The 11,793-nt window shown below is 51.1% G+C and overlaps 1 protein-coding gene across 1 annotated transcript; it reads right to left on the reverse strand.

Annotated features, from left to right (window-relative positions):
- Positions 1-1,580: 1,580 nt before the first annotated feature.
- On the reverse strand, positions 1,581-11,780 carry TOB2 (transducer of ERBB2, 2). The gene is made up of 2 exons (XM_024579461.3): positions 11,304-11,780; positions 1,581-5,465 (listed from the first exon to the last, which is right to left on the reverse strand). Exon 2 carries the CDS (start codon positions 5,372-5,374, stop codon positions 4,334-4,336), a length of 1,041 nt encoding a protein of 346 aa, XP_024435229.1. The 5' UTR covers positions 5,375-5,465; positions 11,304-11,780; the 3' UTR covers positions 1,581-4,333.
- Between the last annotated feature and the right edge of the window lie 13 nt (positions 11,781-11,793).

Below are 11,793 nucleotides of genomic sequence, written 5' to 3' on the forward strand. Positions count from 1 at the left end.
GAGGGGCTGTGGCTAAGCTTTTCTCTTCCCCAGCCAACTCCTCCTCTTCACCTCCTGATCTGGGGCCCCCGTGCACTCCTGCCCTGTAATTGCTGTTCCACCTGTGCTTCCAGGGCAGATAAAGCACTTATACTAGGTGCTTTATTTACATTAACATAAATAGGAACGAGTGCAAGGGCCCTGGGGCCCACAGGTGGGCCAGCAGCCTGGACACAGGGATATAGGGGCAGGCTGGGCCTCTCCCTGGCAGGACAGAGGAAAGGGAGACCCCTGGAAGTGGCCTTATGTCTAGCAGACACCCTAGGCCAGGGCCTCCCTCTGCTTGACAGATGCTGTGGGAGGAAGTGGCCAGTAGAGGGGCATGACATCAAAGGCTCCTAGGATCCTAAGCAGAGGTTGCATGTTTGGCCTGAGAGGTCCTAGGCCCAGGTCACATGCTTACAGGAGGTGAGGGGGATCAGTTTTGGCCTGTTTGGTGAGGGGCCTGAGGAGACCCCTATCTCGCCCTTGCCCAGAAGAGCTGCTTGCCTATTGCCCAGCCTAGAGGTCAGGCCCTCCCTGCCTACCTCGTGTCGCCCTTCCATAGCTATTGTCAGTTTTATCCACGAAAAATGCCATACACTGCCCGTACTGACGTGGCTCAGTGGATTGAGCACTGGCCTGCAAGCCAAGGGGGTCACTGGTTTGATTCCCAGTCAGGGCATATGCCTGGGTTGCAGGCCAGGTCCCCTGTTGGGGGGTGCACCAGAGGCAACCACACATTGTTTCTCTCCCTCTTTCTCCCTCCTGGCCCCCTCTCTCTAAAACTAAATTAAATCTTTAAAAAAAATCTAAAAACAAAACAAATGCCGTACACAGGTCAAAACCTCAGCTTCCCCACTTCCTAGCTTTGTGAATTTAGCAGGTAACCTAACTTGGAGCCCATTTCTCATTAGTACTGTGGAGGTAATAATTGTTATCACCAGGCTACACTGACGGTGAAGTAAGATTCAACCAACACCTGACTGCCTGCTTTAACCCAGGGGCCTTTTCGGGCTGATGTGCATCACTGCTGGGAAGGTACCGAAGGAGGTTATCTGTATCTCCTCCCTTCTCCCAGCCTCGTGGGCCTAGGAGAGAGGGGGTGGCTCAACTCCTAGGGGAATCAGGTAGGAGGCTGGCTCTTCCCCAAACCCAGGCTCTGGGGGGCTCTCATTCCTGCGCACTCCTAAAGGTCTAATGGAGTCAGCAAATGCCGGATGTAGAGCTTGCTGGAGGCTGTTCCTAAAGGAGCCAGAGAGGCATCTTCTTGTTCTTAAGGCTCTGCTTCCAGTCCAGGCTCCACCCCCGGTGAGTGCAGAGAGCTGGGGCCCTGCACAACCTCCACCACCAGTGGAGAAGGACCTGGGGGAGTGGGCACTGAGGTGACCTGTGCTGACGGGACAGGTGGTCAAAAAGGAGTCTGTGACACCTGCGCTCATCCAACAGTCAGGTGAGGATGAGCAATTATTTCTTGAAACCAACAGGGGCCAGGTCACTCCCTCTCTCTCCATCCCAAATCGGAGCCCAGAAACAAAACAAGCCAGGAGCACGCAGAAGGCTATTATATATCATGCTTTTAATACAAACTTAAAAAAATCTGGAACAATATAAACTGTACAGATTTGATCAATCGTTTTGTTTTGTTTTTAAACTAAATCTCTAAACACACCAATGTCCCATTCCAAAATATTGCACAACATTCTGAATACAAAACGCCTGATTGTATTCCTCCTTCACTAAAGAAAACAAGTTCACTGCCCTGCTCCCCCACGCCCCTCTCCACATCGCCTCAATGCCCCCTTCCCGTCCCTATGGGTCCAACTGGAGAATCTACAGCTCACTGCATTGAGAAAAAGACATTATTCTGGACTAAAAGTTTACATTCTTTACAAGACGATCCACCTCTTGATTCGTTCCTGGAAAGAGGGGGTAGATAGAGGATGGGGAAAGGGGAGAAAAGGTTTATTCTTTTTTATTTTAAAGTTTGTTTTTCCTGAAAAAATATCTTTGTTTCTCTCTTCTTAAGAAAAAATCTTGAAAAGAAAAAAATTACGTTTTACGTTAGAAATATACATATATTATATATACCTCTTACATTTTACAAATGTAGCAAATTATTCAATACAAACGGACACCAAAAAATGTAAAAAATAAAAAAAAAGTTTTTCTATGAAACCAGGTAAATTAGTGCAGATTTTTGTTTTTGTTTTCTTAAAAAAAATAAAATTGAAGCAAAATGCCTAGATTTGAGACAAGACAGATTGAACTGGGCCCAGGGCCCAGCGCTGGAGCCATGCTCCTGGACATACATTTTTCTTCGTATTTCAAGACACTAAGGGGTAAATCTCCCCCTCTCCCTGCATGTGGTAAGATAACAAGCTGACCAGGTGTGGGGGTACCTGTGTACGTGAGTGTGGGAGGAGGGAGCTGGGAGGGGGCATAAGGCGGCATCCAACCTTTTCCGGAGAGCAGCAATCTGCCTGAGCCTGTCACCTGTGTGGGAGCCAATGGCTAGGGAGAGAGAGTGGCCCAGACTGGGCTGGCCCCTGAGAAGTCTAGGGGAACAGATGGTGCTAGGCTGAGGAGCCAGGGCACTGCCCCTCTGGGGGAGGTAGAGCTGGTGCCCAGTGCAGGGAGAGGCTGGCAGTGTCTGTCTGGGCTGGACCCACTGCCACAGCAGTTGCTCACTTGGGGTCACTGGGGAGGGTGGGGTGCCAAAGGCTTTGGTACTTTCTGGTGATGGGGACCCTGATACCATGGGCCCCACTTGCCAAAGCCTCATGGTATGGAAGCTGGCCCATTGGGGTTGGGTGGGAGAAACAACTTCTCTTCTGGCAGAGGGGGGAGTGAATGCTCTTCTATACCCAGGGTCCAACACCCTGCTGTGCTGGCTAGGCCTGGACCTCCCAGACCATCACTCCTCATGGCGTCAAGGCCCAGGGGGGCTAGGCCGGGCAGTGAGGGCTGGGTGGATGGCGAGAGGTACCAAAAATTTTCAAGCAGGCAGAGGCAGAAATAGTAAAACATCTACAACCGAAGGACCAAGAAGTCTCAATTTGAGGCTCAGGACTGCCCATTACAGGCACTGCCCCAAAACTCTCACCTGCCAGGGTCTCAGGTAAGCAGCTCCCACACTGGGCGAGGGTCACACAACAGGAGGGCCCGAGTCCAAGGACTTCTCTTAGGTGTCAGAGTCTGGGTATTCCCTCAGCCCCTCACAGCGAACTGTTTAAACATTTTTTTTTTTGGTCAAAAACAAAAGTGCAGATCCCTCCGGAGCTTGGAAACCAGTTCCTTCTGCAGTGCTTTCCCCTGGGAGTGTCTTAGGTTGAGCCAGTCTCACCCCACCATGCGAAACACCCTATAAAAGGACTGACAACCTGCCCTGGCCTATTCCCCACCCTCAAATGTAAATAAGCACTTGCGGCAACCCAGAATCACATCCAGAGAGGAAGTTTCACATGGCTGGGAACCCTTTAAAATAGGACAGCAAACCAAGCACGTGCATGTGTACACACCACCCTCCCACCGGCCCCACCTCCCTACCCACCAACTCAGGCCCAGGGAAGAAGGGGCTGCATGAGAGGCCACACATGTCAACAGCTGGGTCTCCAAGGCCACAGTGACAGTCTGGTATGCCAGGTGGGGATGGTGGCGCAGAGGCCACAGGACAGAGATGAAAGGAATTCCAATAGACAGAGCGCTAAACTCCCTGTGACCCATGCCTGAGAGGGAGTGGGGGCCGGTGGCAGACCTATCTGGGTGGCAGGACACAAGAAGGCCTGTTGAGGTTGGATGGCTTTGAGTGAGAGGGTAGCTGGATGACTGATGCAGTGACGTGGGACAGCCTCTCCTGGTTCTGAGGAAGGCCAGGCCCCAGCTGTGGCTCTCCCTTCCCTGTGAGCTTGGACACACCAATTCTAAACTAGGTGTGTGAAGGAGAGAGGAAGGAAGGGAGGGCAAGAGGGAGCAGCAATTCACATCTGGACCACTCTTAGCACAGGAAGTCACTAATCAAGATGTTATATAGAAAACTACATGTAAAAAAAAGAAAAAAGAAAAGAAAAAAATATAAAAAACCCAAACCAACCAAATAAATCAGAGGCAGGCAGGAAAACAGCAGAGTTAAACTCGATTCAGGTGCTTCGGGAGCCCCCTCCCACTCCATGCCTCCGTTGCATTTTTCTAGAAGTGAGAGTGAGAAGATTGGAAATCTTTTTGTATATTTTTCTTTTCCTCTTTTTTTGGCCTTTCCTTTCCTTTCTCTTTTCTGTGGTCTTGCATTCTCCTGGCTCCACGGGCAGGTGGGCGGTCAGTTGGCCAGCACGACGGGCTGGAACGGCTGGCCAGGATACTGCATGGTGTTCAGGTTGTAGCTGAGGCCTTCCACGAAGGGTGTCTTCTCCAGGAAGATGCTGTTGGCGCCACCTCCAAATACCTGGGCCATGTCGAAGCTGCTGCTGTTGCAGGTGCTGGCCCCACTGCCCCCAAAGGGGGCCGAGGTGCCACTGCCCTGGCCATCGGCCCCGTCAAAGAAGAGGCTGGGAGAGCCACCACCATTGTACACGAACTCCTTGGCATTGGGCGAGAGCTGGGATTGAGGGGCTGGGTTGGGTGTGACAAAGTTCAGTGAATGCATAGACAAAGAGAGGCTCTTGTGCTTCAGCAGGTTGTTGGTGGGAGAGCGGGCCATGTGAGGCGGCTGCTGCTGTGGGGGCTGCTGGCCACCTGCCCCACTGCTGGCCATACCCCCACCACTCGCTGCCCCACCGCCCTTCTTCATCTTGGTGGAGCCAAACTTGGTGGCAGCGAAGGAGGCGGTGGTAAAAGTGATGGGCTGGGTGGAGCGAGGGATAAAGGTGGGACTGGGAGACTGGCCAAAGGATGGTGATGGGGAGTTGGATAGGGAACTGTCCTGGCTGCCAATGGGCACAAATACCTGGGCATCAGGGTTGAAGCTGCTCTTGATCTCCTTGTCTAGATCTGGGGCAACACAGCCCTCGCTGTCATCCAGGTACAGCACTTTCACGGCCCCTTTCTCACCAATCTGGTAGGACACCTCGAAAGGGTCAATCCAGACGCTCAGCTCCTCAGGCACGTTGGCGCGCACATCCTCTACTGCCAGGCCACTCCGCTTGGCGGCCAGCTCCACCACAGGGTCCACTATCTCCCCGATGTGGACACAGCGAAAGCCAGAGCCCTTCAGTGGCTTGTCAGGGTACCAGTGGCCTTCATATTTCTTTTTCAAGAGCCGCTCTAGCTCCTCCCCAAACAGGTCTGCCCGCCGCCGGGGCAGCTTGTTGTATAAGTAGGAGATGATGAAGTTCAGGGCCACTTTGATCTCCAGCTGCATGGTCCTTTCCTGAGCAGATGATTGGCGCAGGGCACGTGCACAAGCCAAAGGCAGAAGATGGAAGGTAGGCAGCCTCGGGCTGCAGATGGCTCTGGGAAACAAGAGAGGGCGGCATGAGTAGATGAGCAGAAAGCCTTAGACAATCAAGGGCAAAGGACACGACAGCCCCAACTTCGGATCACACAGACCCAAGGTCCCATTTCTGCTCTACTGGTGACTGCCTTTGTCATGTGACTGAGGGCAAGTCGCTATTTCTGAGCCTTAGCTTCATCAGCAACATGAGGGTTACCACGAAGATTAGGTTAGTTCAAGGACGTAAACCACCTCCTGCAGTACCTGGTGTTCAGTAGGTACTTGATAAAATTAGCTATTATTTTTTAAAGTAATTCTAAAGAAATAGAGATGTTGTGGTTTCCAGTATTTTGAGAATTCAGACCACTGCACAACTAACACCAAAAAAATTGAACCCTTAATTCAGCTGGAGAAGGGAAGGCTTCTGCTAACTTGTTAAGTCTGCAATATCTCAGTGAAACTGTGCTCCCAAATTGCCACAGGCCAAGATATAAGTTAAAAATCTTTAGTTTTCCTCCTTAAATGGAAAGGGATACAGGTCACTGAACAAGAAGTAGCACTGCCAACGTTTCACTGAAGGTTTGGACTCCCGTCATCCCCGATCTGTCATCCCCGGCTCCTGGGTATGTATGTGCTCTGGCTCACTCTGGGTTTGCAGAACTGATTTAAGAACGGTGCAGTGTAACCAAGGCAAGCACTGCCATCCAGATGGCCTCCAAGAATAGAGATGAGAGCATGATTCCCAGGAAAAAGTCAAGAGGCCTGCCTGGGCCAACAATGGAACTGCTGACGAGGACTGCCCAGGGCTGCAGAGGAAAAGGAGAGGGAAGGCGGGTCCTGTTGGCCAGCACACGTCTAGAGGGTAGGTGAGGAGGGCAGAGAGAAGAAATTTTCCATCACCCTGCAGCTTCCAGCTGGGGATCCATCATCACTCAGTCTCCCAGGGACTGTCTGACCACCTGTCCTTGGCACCAGATCAGATTTATCAAGTGGCTGGAGATCCCTGGAGAGGAGGCAGCCCAAGATAAACACTCAGATTGTTATTTTGGGATTCTCTCACAGCCAGATCGCACAGAGGTCAAAGAGGTTTATTCCTGACTTCTGGGCCAGTCTCATGTCCCAGGAAGATGATCTGTGAAGCCCTAAGAGCCAGTGATCCTCATCTCCTCGCTTTCTCCAAAAGGATAGCTCCAGGTTCATGCTACAAGAGAAGTGAACTGAAAAGGCCACCTGCCTTGCAGGGCCAACAAGGCCAGAACATGTTCCTAGCCAGACCTCTGGGGGAGACTGTGCCGCTGAGCTCAGCACAGAAGTAAGACTGATCCGGGATCTGTCAAGGGCATCTTCAGTACTGTGATAGACCTGGCGCTGGAATTCGATTAAAATCCCTTCTTGGTCCAGCACAGAGTATCCAGGGACTAATTCTAGGCTTGAAGACCTTGAATTTTCTGAACACCTGTCTCAACTCACTTCCCTGTAATTCTCAGACCTGGGCCATGTCTCCTAGGGGCATTTTTAGGACTGAATCCTCAAGTGAAGCTCTCTGAGGGGAGTTTCAGAGAAGATCAATCGGTCAATCTGGAGCAGTACACACCCTGGCTGGGTCTAGTCCTGCCCTCATTTCAAGTCTGAGCAGACAGAGGGCCATGTGGGGGAGTCACCAACAGAGATGCTCTGAGCACGGCCTCCCCCAAGCTCCCCACAGGATGCTCAGGATTCAGAGGACCCTTATCTTCCCTCTATCACAGCTTCCAACAAACACTGAATCTCTAAGTTGCTTCAAATGTCTATTCATGGTCACCACAGATCAATTCCAGGGGCCTTATGGTTTTAAGAGAAGAAGAAAGGTAAAGATAAGGGGCTTTCTGTTTTTGAGGACTGGGTTCATCACCAGATGCAAAGCCAGCCACCAGGAACCTGGGCCTCTGCTCAAGAATGGAGGTATGGCTCTGGCTAGTGTGGCTCAGTGGATTGAGTTCTGGCCTGTAAACCAAAGGGTCGTGGGTCGCTGGTTTGATTCCCAGTTAGGATTCATACCTGGGTTGTGGGCCAGCAGGGGGCGCTGGGGCAACCACACATTGATGTTTCTCTCCCTTTCTCCCTCCCTTCCCCCTCTCTAAAAATAAATAAAATCCTAAAAAAAAAAAAGAACAAGAAGAAGAGGTACGTAAGGGCTACAGTAGCCCACTAGAGGTATCCAACACAGAGGGGATTAAAATGTAAAATGTTGTGAGGAAGTCAGCAGTGGTTTCCAAGAATGAGCCTGAAGTTAATGACACAGCCTTGAATCCAGTCTATAACGCTTCTCAAGGCATCAAACGGCCGCTTAGCATGCCACATAGACCAAAGGGCTCCCACACATTTCTAGCCCTCCTGCAACTTTAATGCATATTTGCCTTCCAAGCTAACCTCCCCTAAACAGTTCAGTCTCAAAATGAGAGCATTTTAAATGCAGGCTAAAGTCATTGGGAAATAAGCCTCCCTCCTTGAAATACAATAGAAGCACTATCATCAGCCCTGCCTAGCGACCCATTTTCTGCGGCATAAGCAACTAAAGCTGCACACCAATTTATACCTCAGTGATGCTGCCACACGAGCAAGGAAGTATATATAATGCCACCTTTGCCTCTTTAATTGGAGAGCAGGCCAGGCCAGATGGCTCAGGGTGGAACCTTACAAAAATGCCGGACAACCAGAATGGGATTCTCTGCTCTATCAGCTCAGGCTCTAATTTTGACTTCAAGAAGCTTATGGAACAGAGGACTAAAGCACTAGTGCTGTCTTGTCTTTAACTAAAGATAGAAGTGACCACTCTGATGAGTTTGCTCATTTTTTTTTTTAGGCGATGAACAAATTCTAGAGTTTATATATAAAATATTTATAGAATATGTAAGTTTAGAAAGCTTAGAAATAACTACCCTTCAATAAAAGACACAAGTAGATTTGGGTTAAGCAGCAGAAGAGGACTCTAAGAAGCTGTTTAACAATAGCAAATTTACCTTTTGTCAATATATTAAAAAGCTGCAAATGTGAAAACAAATCCTGTCAAACCTTATTTAGAATCTTATCCTCCGCTTGTTTACGTCCAGCAACAAAGTTAATCAGATCTCTCTGGCGGACTCATTTTAAACAAAAGTGCATAAAAGCACAAAAATGAGGGTGGTGGCGGCTGCAGTCAATGATAGGATAATGGAGAGTCCAGAGAAAATGCCTAACAAAAATGCAAAGGAAGAATTTAAAGAAGAAAAATAGTTATATATTAGAAGAGGAAAGGAGAACCTGGCTGGGGAGAATTGATTAGAGCGTCATCCCCATACGCCAAGGTTGTGAGTTCCATCCCTGGTCAGGGCACATGCAAGAAGAATTAACCAATGAACGCATAAATGACTGGAAGAACAAATCAGTCTTTTTCTATTAAAAAAATCGAATAAAAAAATAAAGGAGAAAAGGAAAGACAATGGCAAGGGTCTCCACCAGGCTCTCAAACCGGGAGAACCTATAAAAATATTCAGGCATACAAAGCCTTAACTTTCAAAGCGTCTTACAATCAAGTACAACTGGATTCAAGTGAGTATGGGCAGAGCAGTCAGGGAGGAGGGGTCCTCAATTTTGACAAGGTCAGTAGGTGTCACAAACTGGGTGCCAGGGAGTAAGAGCTGAGCCCCAGGGCCACAAGGGACAAACCCACCCCACCAGTCCCAGAGCACTGGCGGGGCAGGTGTGGTTCAAAAGCTTCCAGGACTTGGGCCAACTGCACAACCCCGCCCAGAGTCACACCGTCTCCCCAAAACACTGGCTGGCACAGCCCAAGTCTGACGACAAGGCTCCTTCCGCCTAAAACGACCTTTTCTAGGGCACTCCAGATTCCTCCGAAGCCGGGAAGACTTGACTGAGCCCCAATTTAAGTGGGGAGGCCAGCAGCGAAGTCACGCCCCGCACTCTGGGACTTGTAGTCCTCAGAAACCACACGCTCGGGTTGCACCAAGTGACCTACTTTCACTGCACACTACACCTCCCTGCGTACTTTGCGAAGGCTCCGCGGGCAAACCACGCATGCCCAGTAAGGGCAGCCGGCCGATGATCCGAGCACCGAGGAAAAGTTTCCGAGGCACATGCGCGCTGTGGTGGACTGCCCCCTCCCCCTCCCACCGCCTAATACATTTTATATAAATTCTACCCATAAGGCCTACTCGCCGTACTGTATCACCGTACCATACTCATGTCTCGGTTTCCTGAGAGGCTGAACTTTTTCTCCCTTTCTCTTTACCGCCTCCCATGGCTGCTGAATTAAGGATTGGCTTCAAATGAGGTTTTCCAGGCTGAAGGCGGTGGGCTTGAATACCCATAAGGTCACATTCCCACCCCCATCCCAGCTGCTTAATCTGTATTCCTGGGGTTTGGTGGTCTCCCGTCTGGAGTTGCTGTAGGGATGGTGGAGTCAAAAAGAAAGAGCCTTCTCAGTTAAGGACCAGCAGGTTCGGCTCCAGCACCCCAACAACCAGGAAAGTAAAGGCAGTAGTTAAAAGCCAGTTCTCCCGTCCTCTCAGCCGAAGAAATTCCCAGTTAAGCTGCGGGGAGGCGCCGGGCTGGCAATCGGAAGGCCAGAAACCAGCAGGGCCCAAGCCTCACGCTTCTTCTAATTCAAGTCCAAGTAACCAGATCTGGTGAGGGAAATGGGAAGAGGTTCCCGGGCACGGAAGAAAAAACTGTGTATCTGACACCTGAACATCACCTTCCAATACTTAAAATTGTTTGTGAGTCTCCTCCCACTGCAAGGCCTGCTCCATGACCAGACTTACCAGATCCTAAGCAAAGCTCCCCTACAGGGTGTTAAACAAACGTCCTAATCCTTCCTCCCACACTAGCTTCTCTCCCCCTCCGCTTAAGAGGAGCCCAAGAAAGCAATAGGGGTGCTTTTCTAGGGGTGCTGGAAAATCTAAGATGAGGGACCCATTCCCAGGGTAGGATGGATAGGAAGAAGAAAAAGGTTAGTGTACAGAGCAGGCCCTCAAGACCCCTTCCACTTGTCCCCACGTTGAAGCTTGCTGTGTGGGGTTCTGGTTTCTCTTGGGGGGTAGGAAAGGGCCTGCCAGTTGCCCTTCCTCTCTGCTCCCTCCTTCCCCTCCCTTTGTGGTCAAGGACACAGTCCATCCTTTGGACAGAAGGAGCTTAGGAGTAGGGGTTGTTCCTCCCAGGCACCTCACCAGGATCAACCAGAATCCATTTACTGGTATTACTCTAAAGGTACTTTTTTTTTTTTTTTCCTCGCCCAGTTTCCACTGAAAACACTGAAGAGAATAAAGAGCTTAAGCCCAAATTGTGAATTCTGGCCCAGCGGCCAGAGGTCGGTCACCAGTGACTGGTCCAAAAGGGGGAGGGGGTGAGGGGAGTGTCCACCCTTCATCTCTCAGGCTTCACAGGGCCAGAAATAAACCCTATTAATTATTGCCCCCCCCTTTCCTACACACGGGGAAAAAAGCAGAAAACAAGGCCTGGATCCCCTTCCTTCCTCTGATTTATTTTATGGTGGTGAGAGTTGGGGAACAAGAAAAATCAAGCAAGTCTCTAGGACATAAAGAAGTGAGGGGGGCGGACAGGGGGGAAATGCACCCCATTGAAGAGGGAGCTACTCTTGCAATAGGGAAAGAAGGGAGCTCTAGGGTACCCCAGGATGGCAGGAGCGTGAGGAGGGGAAATGGAGCACAGGGGGAAAGGAAAATGCTATCTAGGCGTGGGGCGGGGGCGCGACAGTAACGTGGAGCGTCCAGCAAAACGAAGAGCGGGAGTAGGGCAGGAGAAGCTGTCGGGACTATTGGGTATCAGGGGGCAACCGCCCGCAAGCCCCCCACTCACTCACTCGGGTCTCTGCGGCGGCGGGGTGGGCTGCCGACCACGGGACGGCTTCTCCCTCCAGGGTGGTCCGGGGCGCGGGACAGAGGTCGCTCGCCCTTCTTTTCCTGGGCGCCGCCGGGCCGGAGCCAATGTGTCCTTTTCTTCGTTGAGGTTTGGGGGCGAGTTGGTGGGGGTTAAGGACTGTGGCTCTCAAATAATTCAGCTTTTTGCAGGTTGGGCTCAGCGACGGGGGAAGGAGGGCGGGCCGGCGGTGACCGCGTTGGGATGGCGGACCGGAGGGTGGCTTGTGTCATGGGGTGGGAGGACGGTCCGGGCTGTAGCTGGCGGGTGGTCCGGCCCTCCTAGTACCGAGTCTTCCGAGCCTCTCAGTCCTTCCCGAGACGACCCGCACCCTCCAGCGCCCCGTCCCGAAGTGAGCAAAGTCAATGAAAAGTTTCACCCTTGGCAACCCTGCGCACGTATCTGGCTTCCCCACCCCTGCGTGATACGTCCCT

Source organism: Desmodus rotundus, chromosome 3, assembly GCF_022682495.2.
Source record: "Desmodus rotundus isolate HL8 chromosome 3, HLdesRot8A.1, whole genome shotgun sequence".
Lineage (NCBI taxonomy): Eukaryota > Metazoa > Chordata > Mammalia > Chiroptera > Phyllostomidae > Desmodus > Desmodus rotundus.

What these genes read in the sequence shown, in the direction of transcription:
- TOB2 (XM_024579461.3), bottom strand. Translation starts at nt 5,374, where the DNA reads ATGCAGCTGGAGATCAAAGTGGCCCTGAACTTCATCATCTCCTACTTA.